This window comes from Tursiops truncatus, chromosome 4 (assembly GCF_011762595.2).
Source record: "Tursiops truncatus isolate mTurTru1 chromosome 4, mTurTru1.mat.Y, whole genome shotgun sequence".
NCBI lineage: Eukaryota > Metazoa > Chordata > Mammalia > Artiodactyla > Delphinidae > Tursiops > Tursiops truncatus.
In genome coordinates this window covers 9,408,917-9,429,659 of record NC_047037.1, presented here as the reverse complement: position 1 = coordinate 9,429,659, position 20,743 = coordinate 9,408,917, and the positions used below count along the sequence as shown (strand labels likewise).

The window sequence follows — 20,743 nt, the reverse complement described above, 5'->3', positions numbered from 1 at the left end:
CTGCTAATATATAAGATGTTGAGGGCAGTCCCTGAGGGGTCCGTGAATGACTGTGGCTAGAGAACTGCCAGGCCCAACCCGGCCACTTGCTTCAGCAATTCTCAGGAGCTCTGCTTACACTGTTTTCTTAAGATGGAATAACATGTCCCAACAAAATTCTTCAAAGCCCAATTGGTAAGCTGGGATGAAGTCAGAGAGTGGCATGGACATATATACACTACCAAATGTAAACTAGATAGCTAGTGGGAAGCAGCCACATAGCACAGGGAGATCAGCTCGGTGCTTTGTGACCACCTAGAGGGGTGGGAGAGGGAGGGTGGGAGGGAGACACAAGAGGGAGGAGATATGGGGATATATGTATAGCTTATTCACTTTGTTATACAGCAGAAACTAACACAGCATTGTAAAGCAATTATACTCCAATAAAGATGTTAAAAAAAAAAAAAAAGCCCAGTTGGAAGCCTTTCTGACTATCCAAGCCCAAATCAGCTGTCCTTTCTGCAATAGTCTCACTCATTTTACCTTCTGTAACAGTTTTGTTCACATCTATAAAGGACTGTGACCAACTCTCATCCCTCTCATCCTCTACACACAGTAGGTCATTAAAAAAAAACAAAAAAAACGGATCTGCTGAGTTGAACTGCATCTTGCTAAAACAGCGCCAGAAGCGTCCTTTGACATTATGTGATCTAGCCTCTTTGTTCAAGAAAAGGGTGACTTGCCCAATAAACACAGCAGGCTGTGACGGAAGTGAAACCTGAATTCTGAGCTTCCCTCAAGGGGCTGACACAGGATTTATGCTGTTGAAGATCTAGTCCCTGACCTTGCAGAGCTCTCATTTGGTAGACAAGAAAGACGGGTCTAGTTCCCTTGACACTACACAGTGAGCATAATGCTGACATGAATGAGAGCAAAACTGACTAGATTGGTGATATATAGAAGGCAGCCAAGATTGTTTTTTAAAAGATAAAAGTAATATATGTATGACCAAAAGTGTTCAGAGTCCTGGCCCCAGTCCTCTTAAATCAAACAAGAACCTACTGGCCGGACCCATGTGACAGCCTAGAGGTCTGAATAAGTGAATGTGCTTTATCAAGTGGGGAACTCATTTAAGAAGAGTTTTTGGAACTTCTGGCTGAGAGCAAGAGTAGTTTATAATAAGAGGATGTCTTAATCATCAGGAAGAATCATCACAAATCCAGCAATCTTTCTGGAGTTTCAAAAGGTGACCTTAGCAAGCCTCCCCTGGCTCATGTGTCTGTCTCAGGTAGGGCCCCCCAGGCTGCTGGTCTTCCAGTTCCATGAAGAGTCCAAGCTCTTTCCTACCTTGGAGTCTTTGTGTTTGCTATTCCCCTGCCTGGCGGCTCCTCTCCCTGCTCTTTGCCTGGCTAGTTCCTTCTCCTCCAATAGTTCTCACAGGAAATGGTACCTCCCCAGCTCAGGTTCTTCCTCCTCTTATTATTTTAAGGATGATACCCCATTTGTACCTTTTATAACACATGACAAACTGAGTATTTTCTTGTTTGTTTACTTGTTTATAATGATAAGGGCCATTTTTTTTTTTGGTTCACCTTTATATCACCAGAACCTAAACAGTGCCCAGTGCATTGTGATACACAATAAAGATTTGCTGAATAAATTAATGAATTCAAAATACTTTTATAAAACTAATCCAAAATTATTTAAGGCACTAGGAAACCCTTAATAAGTTTTGAGAAACCCACAATTCTACTTTATGAAATGTTTGAACATAATAAATAACAAATTTCAAATACTGGTTCAATAAAGATCTTTTGATTATTCTTACAGATTTTTGAAAGCCACCATGTACTCTGAAGTAAAACTTGAGTTTTTTTTTTAATGTGAGTCTATGTCAAAAAGTCTATATTTCTGACTGAATGTGAAAACATAACTTGAGGAGTCACCAATACCTAACTACTAACTACAATAAACATCCAATTGGTTATAATCTAGTGATAAAAAAGAACAATATATAGTCATGCAGCTCAGATATGAAGGAAAAAAAACACATTTTTTTTTTTTTCATCCCTGAGAGAGAAAACACACACAGAAACATGATTCTCCAAGAAAGGCAGTTCTCATAGAAATGCTCCAGCTTTTAGGGGAGGGAAAAAAAAAAAGGATGGTGAAGACAGAAGCAACACATTCTTTCTGTAACAAAATCAGACAAGAAACATCCTAGGAAATCTGAACAGAACCTCGGATGGGAACATCAGGAAAAGTAAATAAATGGACACGTGCATGCTCCTCAAAGAGTCAGTGTGTGTGATTTTAGGTCCTTCGCTGCTCAGAGAAGATGACATTATAATGGCATTTCTGGAGTGAAGCATTTTCTATCATCACCACCCGGCTTGAATCCACTCACCACTTTTCAATTCTGATAGGTGACATTTTACTAAAGCCACCTGACATTAAAAAGTTGCATGTACAGTGAGGGTTTTTGGAATTAAAGAATAAAAATCCATTACCTGCATAAAATCTGAATATTCAGACGTTATAATTTAAAAAAGCAATATTTAACATAACTCCGAACAAAAGCCAAATCAGAATTGGCCAAGTACAAGAACACTGTACACTATATTTTATATATATATATTTATATTTATTTTATAGTATATATATTTTGTGCTTCTGTATACAAGAATGACTATAAAATTAAATTGTCTTATTTCTAGCAATTTTCTCCCATAAACAATAACAGGGATGCTTACAAACTTACCAGAAATATAATATTGGGGGACTATTCTAGTCTTCAAAACAAACGGTAGCTGTCAAATTCTTACTGAATAATCTACAATGTTAATTCATGTACTGTATTTCATTTGTAGTAAGTCTTTGTGATAAGGTTAACACTTCAACATACAACACAAATAAGAGAGGACCGAAAAATGAAAATTACTTTGCTTATGTTTCTGTATTAGAATTCTATTTGCTGAAGGGTAAAAAACAGATTTGCAAAATTCACAGTTAACTTAAAACAATAGTTTTAAACCTTTTATTCCTAGCCCTTACTGCCTTCAGGAAGGAGAGAACATCTGGTTATTTAAGGAACACAATATGTTCACATTTTCTATGACTTTTGTTTCTAATTGGGTTTTAAATTTTTTTTTGGAATTTGAACAACTAGTTAGAACAATGTTTTTTAATCACTTCATATTTTTCAGACTGTCATCCTTCCACTCCTCTACTTCGTTTAGTGGATTGTTTTTGGAAATCTGCTCAGTGATTCTAATATAATAAAAGGAAAATGAGAATCAGGATTGTGGTCTGAAGAGCTAAGTATAGAAACCATATCGTAAGGTGAACAGAGTATAAAATGCTACAGATATTTGATAGCCAGTCTCTTCAGACAGCATACACTTACAAACACTTCAAGTAGTTCTTGGGTCACTTATATACGTGGCACTTTCATTTATTACAGATGCAAATAAATATCTACTACAAATAAAAGAATTCGTATGAGAAATATCAGTAACTAGGATTCCACTATTTTTAAAACTAACGAAGCTACAGCTCTTGTGTGGAAGGGTGGCTGGAAGACCTTGGTTCAACGGGTAGCTCTGCCGCTGACAAGCTGTGTGACCTTGAAAAAGTCTCTCAAATACCTGGATCCTCAGTTTGTTCATATTACAGAAGGAGGAGCGGAACTAGACTCTCTTGGTTCTTGGCAGTTCTGAAATTTGCACAGTCTAAGTGAAGTATATTATTTATTTATTATTTTTTTGCGATACGCGGGCCTCTCACTGTTGTGGCCTCTCCCGTTGAGCAGCACAGGCTCCGGACGCGCAGGCTCAGGGGCCATGGCTCACGGGCCCAGCCGCTCCGCGGCATGTGGGATCTTCCCGGACTGGGACACGAACCCATGTCCCCTGAATCGGCAGGTGGACTCTCAACCACTGCACCACCTGGGAAGCCCCGAAGTATATTATTTAGATCCTTTGTTGTATCTTCTTTGTTCCATAATATTTGAAGGTGATAACAGGTTTTCAAATAATTCTGATTGATATTAAATTAAGGAACTAGATGCCCTTTTAGTTCAAGTTGTAGGGTCACTTCACCATCTTGATAAAAATGGCAGCTGACAAATATACCATTGGCTATGGTTTCTGTGGAATGTGGATATGGGTTCCAGAAATATGTAAGGTGAGTGAGATCCACCTGGATTAGAGTCAGTATTAGAAGAGGCACAGTGCTTAAGTCAGCATTCAACGCTACCATTGTCTTCTTAATACCAACCACTGCATGACACAGAGCTAAATGCTAACAAACGAGCAGGATGATGAGGGGGGATAATTGATAGAAGATACAAGCAAATCGCTAAACTACAAGGGGCTATGAGGACTCAAAGGGAAGACGTGTCTTATCTGAGTCTGGGAATGGCTTCCTGGGGAAGGAAGAACAGAGGCTGGGAACCTCAGGAGGGGATGAGTAGAAACAAGGGTCATGGAACCATTCCAGCTAGTTTGGAAGCTTACAAGCGTTTCGGCCTTGGGAAAGCCACATGGCCTCTGCACTGAAAAAGGAGGAAAGATAACCCGCTCTGCTGTCTCGGAGCTTGTAGTGAGGACCAAAGGAAGCATATCAAAGTACTTGGAGACGTGAACGAGTATGATCCTGTGATTACAGTTTACCAGCCCATTATTTCAGTCTGTTCAAATGAGAAATCTTTTCACAGTAAAGCTGACATCTGATAGAAAATAAGTAACAGCTCAGTGTCTCAAGCTCTACTGCAGAGTCTATTCTCAACTGAGCAGTCTCCGCTGGGATTTCGGGATAGTGGTAGGACGAAGTGTTTCTCTGAAGGCTGACGATGAATTCAGGGAGGCCCAGAACTCCTTGTTCATGTTTATTTTATTGAGTCTGTCAGCAGCACTCAGCACAACTGCCATGTGAAGCTGGGATACAGGACAGTAAACTTTCATGCCTCAAATCTCTTCCTACTAGGTCACTTCATAGAGACTTGTGTGTTTATATACTTACTCTGATTTAAGTGTTTCATTGTTGCTAATAAATAGAAAACATTTAAAGCACTCTGAGGTCTGGATCCTCAGAGGCTATGGGTGGGGTACTAGCATCGTCTTTCCCTCTCTTTACATGGCCTCCTCTCTGACTTTATAGTTGACATGAACTACACTGAAAGCTCTATCCACTGGTGGATTTTTACGATATATATAAACTTACTTCTTTTTTTTTCTTTTGTGCCTTTGTAGCACTGGATTGGATCTTATTATATCATTAGACGTCAGTTCTTTATGGTCAAAGGCTGCTCTGCTTGGGTAGGTTGTTAGAGGCAACAAAAGAGGAGACCAAGACTTAGCAAGCGTGAATCCCCAGATCACAAGGACATCTGGTAGGAGAGTCAAGACTTGGCCCAGTGTCCCAATTCCTAGCTCAGGCTCCTGGCAAGACCCAGGACACCACACTGCGATAGATCTCCAATTAGCAGATATGCCAAGTGATGTTAGTTATCATTTGACATTTACTAATAATGTCAATGGATCAGCCATTACATACACTTAACTAAAACTACCACCTTGCTGGGTTGGCCGTCTGAAACCCCCTTAGTACTCTGCAGCTTGCTTTATCTTCCCCTACAGATATCATCATGCCACAAACTTGTTCTCAGGAGCTTTTTACACATGACTCCCTCCTTCTGCCCAGTTTCTCATGTCTCAGAAATACCAGTTTAAAGTCCTAACTTTTGGACAATTATCTTGATTGTTTTTACTTGGTAAGACTCTGAATGTAAAAGTGGGGAATACTATTTTTTAGATACTTATGCTGTTACATTTTTTCTCTTAAACCTTGGAGAAAATTTTTCTTAATGCTTGTAGAACTGGCTTCATTATTCTCTATATTACATATACTATCTTTTTATGTCAAAAGTACTCTATTAAAATTACAGATTCCACTAACAACACTGAGGAATTTAGTATACAGAATTCTGCAACCATAAGAGTGAATGGTTTATAGGAAGAGCAACCATATTTAGCTAGGAAAAAACTTACCAAGATGGATAGGTTTAGATAACATATTCGTTTCTCCTTTCAATTAAACCCAACAAATCACACAAGTAGATAATTCAAACAGTTATTTTAGCAATTTTTTCCCGCTCTGTATGACCCTAATAATTCTCAATGCTGAGCAGATAGAATTTACCTTAAGTTTGTAGACCAAAACTCAGATACCTCATTGACCAGAAACTTCATCCTTTATTCCTTTTATAGAAATGCCATAATCTTGACTATTTCATATTAAAAATATATACTTATACAGCCTACATATACATCAAAAAGTAAATATGAGACTGTAGGTTTTTTTCATCGTCTGACTCCTAAGCCTTACCAGAAAAAAAAATGCTACCTTATGCATTAGAGAAATGATGGATTGTATTTCTGACACTTAATGAAATTTTGTATAGGAGAAATGACATAAAACTGTGTATTTCTGAAGAAAATGGATATAGGCACAGGAAAACAATAATTTTAAATCAAGCAAAGAATAAATACATGCTCAAATGTTGAAGTCAACAACCGATGAAAGGACAGAAATCCTTCAGAATCAAAATGTACGTTGAACTTGGAGGTCCACGTTGATCAGACAGAGCTCTGGCAGTGGAATCCACAGACAGACTGACTCAAAGACAGTTCGACAACTGCCAACACGATTGCTGGGAGCTCTGCCAAAGAGCCAAAGGCTGGGATTACCACCCAGCGCCTGGCATCCTAGTCCTCGTGTTTGAAGCTTTCTCTCTTATACTTCATCCAATATTTTTGTTTGGCTCAAAAGCATCAAGGATTCACAGATTTTTTTAGATCATTAAATGTTCTTATTTTCAAGAAATGTAACATTAGTTGTAAAAGAGCACACTTTTTCTCTGGAGTGTAAAGAAAATTTTGGTGACTTGCTTTAAGTTCAAATAGAGAAATCAGCATTAAAGACTCTTTAAATCTTTATTTTATTAGGTTACTCTTCACCCGCAAAGTAAGAAATACATGTTCATAATATGAAATAATTTAGTGTCTCACTGCATCATAAACTCTTAGAAAACTGGTCCTTTTTAGAGCTCTAATGTCTTGGTCTTCACATGGCTCACGAGGCTATACCTGGGTCAGTTGGCCCCCGGCATGAAGTGTGGTTATAAGGAGAAGCAGGTGCTCAACTATTTCCTTGAGTTACGAGGAAGCAGGTGGGCAGAACAACCTCCTGAGTTACAAGAGACGTGCGCTCCTGTTTCTCAGGGCAGTGTCCTTTGAATTTGCCCGCTGAGCTGCTAGACCATCAGGTATGTGGAGTTGTGGCCTGTAGGCAATTCATCTGCTATTAGGCAAATTCTACATTAGGAATTCTTGGAGTCATGTAGAGAAACCAGTTTTTCACCCCACTTAAAACTGTGCACATCCCACATGGAAAGCTTACCTTGGGATCGCGAAGGAACAGAGCCTTAAGGATCAGCGAGTGAACATCCCCGATGAGTGGGTAATGCATCAGAAGGCCAAGACAGGTCTGGTAGTTACTAGAGATCACTAAATAAAAGGGGAGAAAAAGCAATTGAGAAGCAATGCTGTTTCAGATACCTGCATTACTAAGAGAAACAAAATTAACAACTTAGATTCAAAGAAAGCAAACCAATAACTCGACTGATTTGGACAAAAGGAAATGGGGAGAGGGGATCGTTACCAAATGGCCTTTGAAGCAGCACACTGTACTAATATACCAGCACTCATCGTCAGGGCGGTGTTGGAAGGAAGAGCCTCAGATATAGATTTGTGTGTGCGCTTGTCACACAAATAAACTCTGAGAAGCATGCACATTTATTGCCATTTATATGGCTGTATTTAAATGTCTCTAGTTTTGCTGCTTGGAAATTAATAACAAAAATCTTATGAATGGGAAAGAACCAGCTTAAAATTCTCATAAAATATTATGCACCCTGATTACTATGCTTCACAACTTACATATGTTACATTTATTTTTTGTATATATAAATATTACATAGTTCAAAATTAAAGAGAATATAATTTCTTCCAATTATTTGTTTTCCTAAAGGTAACAAGAAATTTAGGAAAGATATTTATGCAGCATTTCTTGGAGGAAAAGTGTCAAAATCTTCATAGATTAGCCTAACTGTGCTCCTTAGACCGTCATTTAATTTTTTTTTCCCCAAATCAACCTAATTATGGCTGCAATTATTAAACACATCTTTTCAGGCAGGTCTATGTAAACTACTTCATTTCTTGGCAATCCATCTGCCACTGCTGTCACAGTTGCGCCCATTAGCGACTCTTGTTTTGTAAGCTAGGCTGACGGCCTCGGCAGCATGATTGTGAACAAACTTTACAGTTGCAACTTCCTGTGGCTGTGACTGAATCCTTTTCATTAATCAGAACGGTTAGCTGAAAAATATTCCGTAGGAAAACAACTGTGACTCACTAGAAACAATGTAAGTCACAAAATAATTTTTTTGTGATCAGAAATACCCTTGACTCTTAGGTTTTTCTTTCCTTCTTCTGCTGGGAACATCCCCCTTCCCATGAACATTATGGAGAAAGGGGACAGGACTGGGCAAAATGAATAATTATAATCTATGTAAGGAACCACTTTATCATTTTCATTTCCTTTGCTTATCTGACAGCTTGTAATTTCATACATCTGCTTTCATTTGTGAAGTACTCACTTATCCTACCCTTTCTTTATCTGTTCAGACTCCTCTTTTCTTATTTGTTCATTTTATCATATTCACATTCAGTTGCCTGTTGTCTTTTTTACTCTAGAATTCAAAAACCTAGGGTACTGAGAATAGTATAACATTTTCACGTCCAGTTTTCTTTGCGATCTAACAAATAAATAAAACTTAGATAATCAATTCATTTCCTAACTCATAAAGTTATTTTCCCAAATGCTATAATGGTTATATATTAGTAACTGACCCAGGAAGAATTCTTGTATATTTTGTAAGACAGGCAGGAGAGTTTAGTGGAAATGATTCTGGGCTCGGGATTCAAAGATGTGGGCTTTGGGGCTTCCCTGGTGGCGCAGTGGTTGAGAGTCTGCCTGCCGATGCAGGGGACACGGGTTCGTGCCCTGGTCTGGGAAGATCCCACATGCCGCAGAGTGGCTGGGCCCGTGAGCCATGGCCGCTGAGCTTGCGCGTCCGGAGCCTGTGCTCTGCAACGGGAGAGGCCACAACAGCGAGAGGCCCGCGTACCGCAAAAAAAAAAAGAAAAAGATGTGGGCTTTCATCCTGGGACGCCACTTGAAAACGTTTCATAAAGTCGCCTGGAGACTCAATGACATAATCTAAGTGACTGATTTATAGCAGCCGCTCAAAACCGGTTGGGAGTAACCTCTCAGAGCTGAAGTTCAGTCATTTGGAAAACAACTTTACGATTAAAAAAAAATTTACCTGCCTACCTCATTCATTCCAATAATCATTTGTTGAGTACCTAATCCATGACAGGCCCTACGTTAGGAGGCGAGGTGGAGATGAACAAAACACAATCCTCACCCTGGAGAAAATGAAAGTACAGAGAGCAGACACGTAACAACAAGCAGTTGTTACTACTACTACTGCCTCTAGGATGATAACGAATTGTTGAAGTCTTTCCGAGACCAGGCCAGGCCCCATACCAAGAACGTTACCGGCATATCTCATTTAACTTCTATGACGATCTTATCACAGGGTACAATTATTATTATCCCGTTTTACAGATGTGAAAACTAACCCTTGGAGGGATTAAATCATTTGCCCAGATCACACAGTGATTTGGTGGTAGACCAAGATTTGACATTCAGAAGTCTAGTGGCAGGGTCAGGGCTTTGTTTTGAAAGGCCATTGTTTTGAAAAGCAAGTGACATAATGGATGCAAATAATCACTGCAAACAGGAAAGTCATTTAACATTAGGGCTCTTGTGTAGTAGTTTTCAGTAGCTTGGAAGATCAGATTAACCCAGTGTGTAAAGCAGCCTGACATAGGTAGGCATTTATTTGGAGGGACCAGAGCGACAATCCTATGTTATTACAACTTGAAAAAACTTTTGAAGCTATAGGAAGCTGTAAAATACATTTTACAAATACAAATAAAATACATTTTACAAAATAAGGGAAGCTAAATAACATATTAATATTCTACTTGCATAACAAACGAAGGAGCTAACGTTCTTTCTCCTATCCATCCATCTATCCATCCATCCACCCATCCATCAATCCATCCCTCCAGTCACTGAATATCATGTACGTTTGCTGAGCATCTACAAAATCCTGTGCCAGGCAGTAGCACTAGGGACATGATGGCGAATGAGTCTGAGCTGTGAAAGGTAGCAGAACGTGGCACCCTGAAGTCTGGCTACAGGGGCTCAGGACGCGCCACCTCCAAATATGCCCCTTTGGTATATTGACTATTTTGAGCTGGAGAGGTTTTCTCTGAACTCCGCTTATCTTTAACTCCCTAAGTGCTCCAAAAGGAACTCAACTGTCATAAATCCCTCCAGCCAAACTTTGTCACAAAGATACCGTGCATCTATTCTTCTCAGGGTCCATTCATCTTTCCTAAAAATCATTTACTCTCCCCTAAGAGGCCTACAACACCCCTCCCCTTTCTCTATTGAGGTGGTGTTTAATCCTGAAATCTAAAGCCATCTCTTTGAGGGTCGCTCATTTTCCCCTGGGTATCTCCCGTATGTGCGTGAGGTATACATGTTAATCAACTTGCCTGTTTATCTCTCAATCATTTTGTGAAAGAATCTCAGAGGAAAACCTAACTGGGTAGAGGTAAGCTTTCACCTTCCTCTTGCCCCCTGCCTTCTGATAATGCCATCTCTGATTTCTTAATGAAAACTTGTATTTCCACCTCGAATTTCTTAATGAAAACTTGTACTTTTCATTTGCAATTACATGTGCCAGTACTGCGTCCCTTTTGAATAACTGTGTCCACTTTAGCGTACTCGAAAGAGAAGACGAGCTATTTTAAAAATAAAATGGTAGGAATCTGATAGGAGAAGAATTTAGTTATGATCTTTGCAGCAAATTTTTCTTGAACTTGCAAAACTAATCCACAACACTGTTCCTTCTCCAGTGTTTATTCTATCAGAGCAGGGCAGTGACACAAGGAAAAAAAAGTGAAAGACTAAAAAAAGACTGAGTTTTGCTATCTACCTACATTTGAAATCAAGGATGTATATGCTTTATTGAGAAGATCATATGGTTTTTATTCTTCAGTTTGTTAATGTGATGTATCACACTGATTAATTTGAAGATATTGAAAAATCCTTGTATCCCTGGGAAAAACCCCTCTTGATCATGGTGTCTGGTCCTTTTAAGGTACTGTTGGATTTGGTTTGCTAGTATTTTGTTGAGGATTTTTGCGCCCATGTTCATCAGTGATATTGGCCTGTAATTTTCTATTTTTGTGGAATCTTTGTCTGGTTTTGGTATCAGGGTGATGGTGGCCTCATACAAGGAGGTTGGAAGTGTTCCTTCCTCTGCAGTTTTTTGGAATAGTTTCAGAAGGACAGGTGTTAACTCTTGCACACAAGGATGCACACAAGGCTGTACATGCTTTAAAAACAAAGTACTAAAGCCACACTCCGAAGTGCTTATTCAGGGAAGGTTAAGACAAAGGTGAGTGGGTTTAGGAAAACCTATGGAATCTGAAATCAGATGATCTAGATTAGATCTAGATCAGAAGGCTGGCTAGTCATTTACTGTGGGTGTGAATTTACTCAAGCTGCTTAGCTTCACTAAACCTTATTTCTCTCATTTATAAAAAGCATTTACTCTATCTGTAGGGATTCTGTAAGAACGGCACGGAAGTGAGGTCATGTGCTTCCCCATCTTGCTTGACTCTTGCTAAATAAATAGCACTCCCACCACCTGAAGCAGAGCTGACTTTGCTGCCTCTACCTTTAAATCAGCGGTCCCCAAATTTTCTGGCACCAGGGACCGGTTTTGTGGAAGACAATTTTTCCACGGATGGGGGGCGGGGGTTGGGGAGGGATGGTTCGGGCGGTACTGCGAGCGATGGGGGGCGATGGGGAGCGATGGGGGGCGATGGGGAGCAATTAGGGGGCGATGGGGGGCGATGGGGAGAGATGCGGGGCGATGGGGGGCAATGGGGGGGTGATGGGGGGCGATGGGGGGGCAGCAGATGAGGCTTCGCTCGCTCCCCTGCCGCTCACCTCCTGCTCCTAACAGGCGGCAGACCCGTACCCAGGGGTTGGGGGGCCCTGCTTTAAAAGGCCTAAACTGTTCTGGAGTGGTCTAAGGGAGTTGGTTTAAATAGTCTCTCCAAACCAATACCGTATGCTAACACATATATATGGGATCTAAAAAAAAAAAAAAGGTCATGAAAAACCTAGGGGCAAGATGGGAATAAAGACACAGACCTACTAGAGAATGGACTTGAGGACACGGGGAGGGGAAGGGTAAGCTGGGACGAAGTGAGAGAGTGGTATGGACATATATACACTACCAAACGTAAAATAGATAGCTAGTGGGAAGCAGCCGCCATAGCACAGGGACATCAGCTCGGTGCTGTGTGACCACCTAGAGGGGTGGGATAGGGAGGGTGGGGGGGAGGGAGACGCAAGAGGGAGGAGATACGGGGATATAGGTATATGTGTAGATGATTCACTGTGTTATAAAGCAGAAACTAGGGGCTTCCCTGGTGGCGCAGTGGTTGAGAGTCCGCCTGCCGATGCAGGGGACACGGGTTTGTGCCCCGGTCCGGGAAGATCCCACATGCCGCGGAGCGGCTGGGTCCGTGAGCCATGGCCGCTAAGCCTGCGTGTCCGGAGCCTGTGCTCCGCAACGGGAGAGGCCACAGCAGTGAGAGGCCCGCGTACCGCAAAAAAAAAAAAAAAAAAAAAAAAAAAGCAGAAACTAACACACCATTGTAGAGCAATTATACTCCAATAAAGATGTTAAAAATAAATAAAAAAATAAAATAAATAAATTTCTCCAGTAGCAACAAACAAAATGAGCTCAGTAAAGATAACCAGAGACATGATTGTTTTGAGAAAGTTTAAAGCAACGGGACCATTAGCTTATGTCTGAGTCAGAGTTAACTATACTTACAACTGGAACATTTTGAAGTGAAACACTAGTCAAATTATTTATTTCACATTTAGATATACCTTCTCAAGGTAACAAGATGGACTGAGAACAACTACCATCTCTAACATGTTAAAAAAAAAAGCCAGTAAGCACGTATAATATGTGTACAATTTGCCATATACGACCACACCCCAGCACTGAAACTCAACCCTCCACCCACCTCCACGTCACTCTTCGTCTCTCCCACATGAAGTTGTATCAAAATTTTGGTTAGAATAACTTCTCGAGTTTTCATTTTTATAACCAGGCAAATGTTATCACAGCTGAACAACACAGTATATCATGACTACTCTTTCTTGTATAGCCTCGTTCCTTTCCTGGAATTTATAACTGCCTGCTTTTTCATTTGCTTTGCTGTGTATATTTTTAACAGTAATTTAAATGCTCCCCTAGTCATATAAATCTCCCCTTAATACTTTTAAAACATTTAGATGTTTTGTCAATTTCCTTTTTTTTTAGGAAATTGCTCATGAGGCCTCTGGCCTGCTCCCTCACCCTGAGGATGTCCTTTACCTCTTGCACGTGTTGTATCCTTATTTCCTAGAGTACCTACCTGCTTCTTTCTTGCTTTTCTCCCTCATTTTGGTGGAGGCCATCTCCCCAAAAGCTTTATGCTCAGGACAAAAATTTTTTGAAAACTTCTCTGTTTGAAAGATTTTATTTTGACATTAATTAATAGCCTGGTTAGGTACCGAATTCTAGGTTGGAAATACTTTTCCCTGAGATTCTTGGGAGCATTGTTCCAGAGTTTCCTGGCTTCCAGTTGAAAAGTCTCAAACCGTTCCAATTCCTAATCCTTTCTGTGATCTGTTTTCTCTTCTCTTCCCCCACATTGTTCTGTAGATTGATGATAAATACCTTGGTTTGCATCTGTTTTCATACATAACAGGCCCTTTCAATTTAGAAACTCATGTGCCTTTGTTGAACTAGAAATTTCTCTTTGTTTCTTTGATGATTTTCTCCCTCCCGTTTTACTTTGTTTATTTTGTTTCTTATTCCTTCCTTCCCCCCTCCGTCCCTCCTTTTCTTCTTCTTTTTTTTTTTTTTTTTTTTTTTTTTATAAGAAATCATGATAGCTAGATGTTGGACTTCCCGGCCTGGTCCTCTAATTTTCTTTCTTGCTTTCTCACGGCTTCATGTGCTTCTTTCTGGGACACTTCTTCAATTTTATATTCCAGCCACCTATTTCCATGATACTTTATTTTTCAATTACACTTTTCCCTTTGAATAATGTATTTCCCAGCTCTCTGAGAAGTTTTCTCCTCCCTGCACAGTCTCTGTGGCCTCCAAGTTGCTTTCCTCCTGGCTGCTTGTTTAGATCTCTGTTTTCATGTCGACGCTTTCCTCAATCCTGTGGTGGTTTGGGGCTACCTGCTCGTGTGGAGGAGTGGGGCAGTAGAAAGGCATCTTGAAGACAGCTGTGTGCGCATAGCTAGGTGGGTTTGTGAATGCTGGGGGTTGACATAGGTCACGCTTGGGCCACTCCAAGCCTTTTCTCTTGTGCTGACTAGATTCCCTCAGAGAAGACTCTCCCAAACTCTTCCCGGAGGGAGACAGTCTAGCTTCGACGTCCTGAGAAAGAAGACTGGCGGTTCAACAGTCACTGAAATTTCCTGAGACCCAGGTTCAAAGACCCTCCACTTCACCGTCCGCAGAGGAAAAATCCTGAAGGTACAGTTGGAGGTCTGGGTGTAACTGCTTCTTAAATAGACTTTCAACCAGTTCTCATATTTTAGTCTTAACTCCTTCCCTCGCCCTACCAATTTCCAGAAGTACCCAACACTGCCAACTTCTACACTTTTAGGAATTCTATGGGTTATTTCCTGGCTTTCTCCATTATCAATTTTGTATTTAGCTTTCTTGGATCTGATAAGTCAGTTATCACTCACCCATCTGTTTTCCTGCTTCCAGAACTACCCTAATTGTCTCCTTCCTAATTCTCTGTGTCCTATGGGTTGATGCTATTTCAATGGGGTTTTAGGAGCAATGGAGGTAAATGCAGGACCTTAACATAACATCTCATATCTGATATCCTCATCACTTTAATGACATTTCTACTGAACCCCTGGGCAGGTGGATTGAAGGGAAAGAAGAATCTAGGTGGGGAGGCAATTGGGTGGAGAAATGAGGAAATAAGTAGTCAGGAAGCAAAGATCACCACCTTCCTTTCTCTGTGCCTCAGACAGAATGGCCCCAGTCACCCTGCAGGACTCTTCACGTTCTCCTTTGGCAGCAACACATGGACATGGAAGCTTGAGTATTCCTGGGTAAAATTCCAGTGACGCATGTAATTTTGCTGGCTTTTGCCCATGGAAGTTATCCTGGGGTTCCTGAATCCATCTGTCATATTGCTTTCCAGGGCAACAGAAAACTGTGGAATGGGAGTAAGTGTGTGGAAGGGTAAGATTACGGTACAGGAGATAAGCCACTTCTTCCCCTTTACAGAAGGCCAGGGTGGGGTATCAACTATTAATTTTGAACATGGAACAGAATTTCAGCAGGAAATTAATTCTCTTTTCATATCTCTATTTCTAGAGTTGTATAAATTAAAATTCTTTTGAGGCAAAAAATAGACATTAAAAAGACAATATGAGACAGTAGAAGGGGCAAAATCCAAAACACTGACACCACCAAGGCTGGTGTCGATGTGGAGCAACAAGAAATTTCAGGCATTGCTGGTGGGAACGCAGAGTGGTACAGCCACACGGAAAGGCAGTTGTGTGTGATTTTTCAGGCCTGACCATAGGCAATTAGAAAGGTATGATAATTAATTTTATGTTTTCAACTCGACCAGCCTAAAGGATGCCCAGATAGCCGGTAAACATGATTCCTGGGTGTGTCTGTGAGTGTGCGACTGGAAGAGATGAGCACTGGATTCGGTAGACTTGAGTGAAGAGATCCATCCTTGTCAATAAGTGGGCATCGCCCAATCCGCTGGGAGCCCAAAGGGAACAAAAAGGCCAAGGAAGGGTGAATTCTCTCTCTCTTTGGGCTACGATGTCCTGGATATTGGAGTTCCCGGTTCTCAGGCCTTTGGATTCTGGGACTTACACCATCGGCCCCCTGGTTCTCAGGCCTTCAGACTTGGACTGAATTATGCCACTGGCTTTCCTGGTTCCCAGCTTACAGACAGCCAACTGTGGGGCTTCCAGGCCTCCAGAACTGTGTGAGCTGAATCCTATAAGAAATCTCCTCTTCTCTTTCTCTCTCTTCTATATTCTACTGTTTTTTTTTCTTTGAAGAAGCCTAATACCAAAGGCTTTCCCTGACAGGCCTCACAGGGGAGAACTGCCCTTCCCACTCTGGACTTGGTGCACAGCCAGCACCTTGCACCCTCTGGAAGGAGCTGCAGTCAAGATCTCAGGCCAACTCATCGGGCATGATCTTCCACATACTTGTATTCCAAGCCCCGGTGCCTTCGTTTGTACATCTCTTTATCTGAGGCCTTGGGCAGTGGTCCTTGTCAGGTGGAGGCAGGCGGAGGAAACCGTGAAGACGCCTTCCCTCGTGTGACTTAGTAGCCAGTACTCTTCCACCCCTCGCCTTTCTGCTCACGTCCCGCCCTCTGACACCACCAACATCTAAGGTTCATAGACTGCCAGACTTTTTCGCTCAGGGCTCCCTCAACAGTGAGAAGACGGCACATCTGTGCTGATCACCTGGCCCTCAACCAGTGTGCCGTTCCGTGGGTGAAAATGGAACACAGGCTTTGGCGTTTTCTCCAGGTTTTGACCCCTGTTTATTATACCACCACAGTAAGTGACTAAAGGCTTAACTCTTCCACTTTTGACTTGTTGCTTTAATTGGCTACTCCGACACCTAGAAGCTCGGCTCTCTCTCGCGCCCAGCTCAGCTGAGCTCCTGACGTTTCCCATACGATCCAGCAGTCAGTCGCGCTCCTTGGTACTTACCCAAATGAGATGAAAATTTATGTCCTGTACACAAAAACCTGCACACTGATATTTATAGTGGCCTTATTCATAGCTGACAAAAATCAGAAGCAACCAAGGTGTCCTTCAGTAGGTGAGTGGATAAACTGTGGTACATCCACACCATGGAATAGTATTCTGTGCTAAACAGAAATGAGCTATCAAGACCTGAAAGACATGTAGAAAACTTAGATGCCATATTACTAAGTGAAAGAAGCTAATCTGAAAAGACTACATACTGTATGATTCAACTATATTTCAACCTGGAAAATTATGGAGAAAAACTGGAAAAATCTATGGAGAAACTATGGAGAAAAAATCTGGAAAAAACTATGTAGACAATAAAAAGATCAGTGGTCGTCACGGGTTAGAGGGGAGGGAGGGATGAACAGGTGGAGCACAGAGGATTTTTAGGGCAGGGAAATGACTCTGTACGATATATAGGGGTGGATACACATCATTATACGTTTGTCCAAGCCCACAGAATGTCTAACACCAAGAGTGAACTGTAAAGTAAACCATGGGAGGGAGACGCAAGAGAGAAGAGATATGGGAACATATGTATATGTATAACTGATTCACTTTGTTATAAAGCAGAAACTAACATACCATTGTAAAGCAATTATACTCCAATAAGGATGTTAAAAATAAATAAATAAAGTAAACCATGGACTTGGGTGATGATGCTGTGTCAGTGTAGGTTCATCTACTGTAACGAATGGACTGCCGTGGTGAGGGATGCTGATAGTACAGTGGGCAGTGTGTATGTGGGCGTGGAGGCAGATGGAAAGTTCTCTGTACTTTCCACTCAATTTTCCTGTGAGCCAGAAATTCTCCAAAAAATAGCCTGCTTTATTAAAAAAAAATCTAAACATTAAAAAAAAAAGACAACGTGCTATTCTGGTACATCAGGCTAAAAACATAAAGTAATATAAATGGTACACGTGTAACCCAAAGGGTATATTAATATCTACATCTGAGATGGTCATAAAAATAACTGACAATATTTAATGTCTGAGAGGAAAGAGAGCTGGCAGTCAGGAACTGTTTAAACATTCCTTCAAAAATAAGACTCCCCGTTTGTGCTTAGATATAAACTCTGTGGCACATCACTGTGTGATTTGGGAGAGTCTTTATTCCTAGTCCCTGAGGTTGGGTAAAGCTTTTCCAGACAAGACAGATACATTCAATTTATCGTTGAAATTAACTGCATTTTGACATCAGGATAATGTTGAACATGCTCTTAACGAGAAAATAGAGAAACAGAAATTCCGGGGTGGGACAGATGGAAATACTGGCAGATAGACAGATAATGGCTGAGGAGTAAGGGGAGATCTAAAATGAAATAAAAAGGAGCAATGTTTTAAACCACAAAGAGGACACAACTGCCATCCCAGGCCAGGCTGAGAAATGACTAAGGAGACCCCTACAGAAAACCTAGGAAAATTACAGTGCAGCGCCATGTTGATGCTGCTGAAAAAACAAGGCAGGAAGTGGACAGAAGTGCCCGAAAGAAACTTTTCCATTTACAAAGTGTTCAGAAAGAAAAGTCAATTAAAAGAGACAATAAACATTTGCGAGATGGTTAGGAAAATCTACTGTTAAGTGGATTTGATTATAGTGTTTTAGCTATTAATACAATTTACAAGACAAATAAAAGGTATTTTACGTTGTAAATTAGAGAAAATGTTTTTCTTTGATACTAGTAAAAAACAAAATAAAAATTTAAATAAATAAAAGAAGCAAAAAATTGAGATACTTAATTTAAAAGTAGACAATGCTTTCTTTACAAAAGCCACGTTGAAAACAGCTTCTGGTACCTGTCCTCTCAGCAATGATGGCACACGAATCCATGCCCTCACCCCAGGTCTCTAGAACGCCCTTCTGTCTGAGATCACCCCCAATACTAACGAGAGGACGCTTCAAATGCTTTGAGGGGCCAGGAAGAACTGTAACATCGGCCCTGGTACTGAGGAGCTGACAGTCTAGTTGAGAAAATGAGGCACACACTCACAGGAAAGAACAATATAAGACTGAGTGTAATTAAGTGCTACGTTGAGTAGCATTGATTAAAACCTTATAGGACTGTAAAAGCGAGAGGTCAATGAGGGCTAGACTAATCAGGGAAGTTTGGGTGGGGGGGGGCAAGCTACTTTGCCCGAGGTGTGAAAACAGGAGCAAGATTTAGGTAGGTAAGGCCAGGGGAAGGAGGGGACCACATGAGTGACTTACAGTATGAAGTCAGTCACTAAAAAAAGTGTGAGAAGAGCAGCGCGATTTTAAACTATTACAGGAGTAATAATACGATTATATTATACTATAGGAGTATAATAGGATTATATTTCCTTATCTCCTAACCTTTATTTTTGCATGTAATCTTTTTCTTTTTTTTAACATCTTTATTGGAGTATAATTGCTTTATAATGGTGTGTTAGTTTCTGCTTTATAACAAAGTGAATCATCTATACATATACATATATCCCCATATCTCTTCCCTCTTGCGTCTCCCTCCCTCCCACCCTCCCTATCCCACCCCTATAGGAGGTCACAAAGCACCGAGCTGATCTCCCTGTGCTATGCGGCTGCTTCCCACTAGCTATCTATTTTACGTTTGGTAGTGTATATATGTCCATGCCACTCTCTCACTTTGTCCCAGCTTACCCTTCCCCCTCCCCATGTCCTCAAGTCCATTCTCTAGTAGGTCTGCATCTTTATTCCTGTCCAGCCCCTAGGTTCTTCATGACCATTTTCTTTTTATCTTTAGATTCCATATATATGTGTTAGCATACGGTATTTGTTTTTTTATTTCTGACTTCACTCTGTATGACAGACTCTAGGTCCATCCACCTCACTACAAATAACTCAATTTCATTTTTTTTTATGGCTGAGTAATATTCCATTGTATATATGTGCCACATCTGCTTTATCCATTCATCTGTCGATGGAACTTAGGTTGCTTCCATGTCCTGACTATTGTAAATAGAGCTGCAGTGAACGTTGTGGTACATGACTCTTTATGAATTATGGTTTTCTCAGGGTATATGCCCAGTAGTGGGACTGCTGGGTCATATGGTAGTTCTATTTTGTTTTTTAAGGAACCTCCATACTGTTGTCCATAGTGGCTGTATCAGTTTACACTCCCACCAACAGTGCAAGAGGGTTCCCTTTTCTCCACACCCTCTCCAGCATTTACTGTTTCTAGATTTTTTGATGATGGTCGTTCTAACTGGTGTCAGATGATACCTCATTGTGGTTTTGATTTGCATTTCTCTAATGATTAATGATGTTGAGCATCCTTTCATGTGTTTGTTGGCAATCTGTATATCTTCTTTGGAGAAATGTCTATTTAGGTCTTCTGCCCATTTTTGGATTGGGTTGTTTTTTTTGATATTGAGCTGCATGAGCTCCTTGTAAATTTTGGAGATTAATCCTTTGTCAGTTGCTTCATTTGCAAATATTTTCTCCCATTCTGAGGGTTGTCTTTTCATCTTGTTTATGGTTTCCTTTGCTGTGCAAAAGCTTTTAAGTTTCATTAGGTCCCATTTGTTTATTATTTTTTTTTATTTCCATTTCTGTAGGAGGTGGGTCAAAAGGATCTTGCTGTGATTTATGTCATGGAGTGTTCTGCCTATGTTTTCCTCTAAAGAGTTTTCTAGTGTCTGGCCTTACATTTAGGTCT

General features: G+C 40.8%; 1 protein-coding gene across 8 annotated transcripts in view; it reads right to left on the bottom strand.

Annotated features, from left to right (window-relative positions):
* TBC1D5 (TBC1 domain family member 5) overlaps window positions 1–20,743 on the bottom strand; it is a 540,886-nt gene that overhangs the window by 120,699 nt on the left and 399,444 nt on the right. For all 8 annotated transcript variants that reach the window (XM_019934420.3, XM_073803671.1, XM_073803672.1 and 5 more), the window contains one exon: window positions 7,441–7,547. In XM_019934420.3, the coding sequence (XP_019789979.2) occupies window positions 7,441–7,547 (107 nt within the window). The remainder of the gene's footprint in view (window positions 1–7,440; window positions 7,548–20,743) is intronic.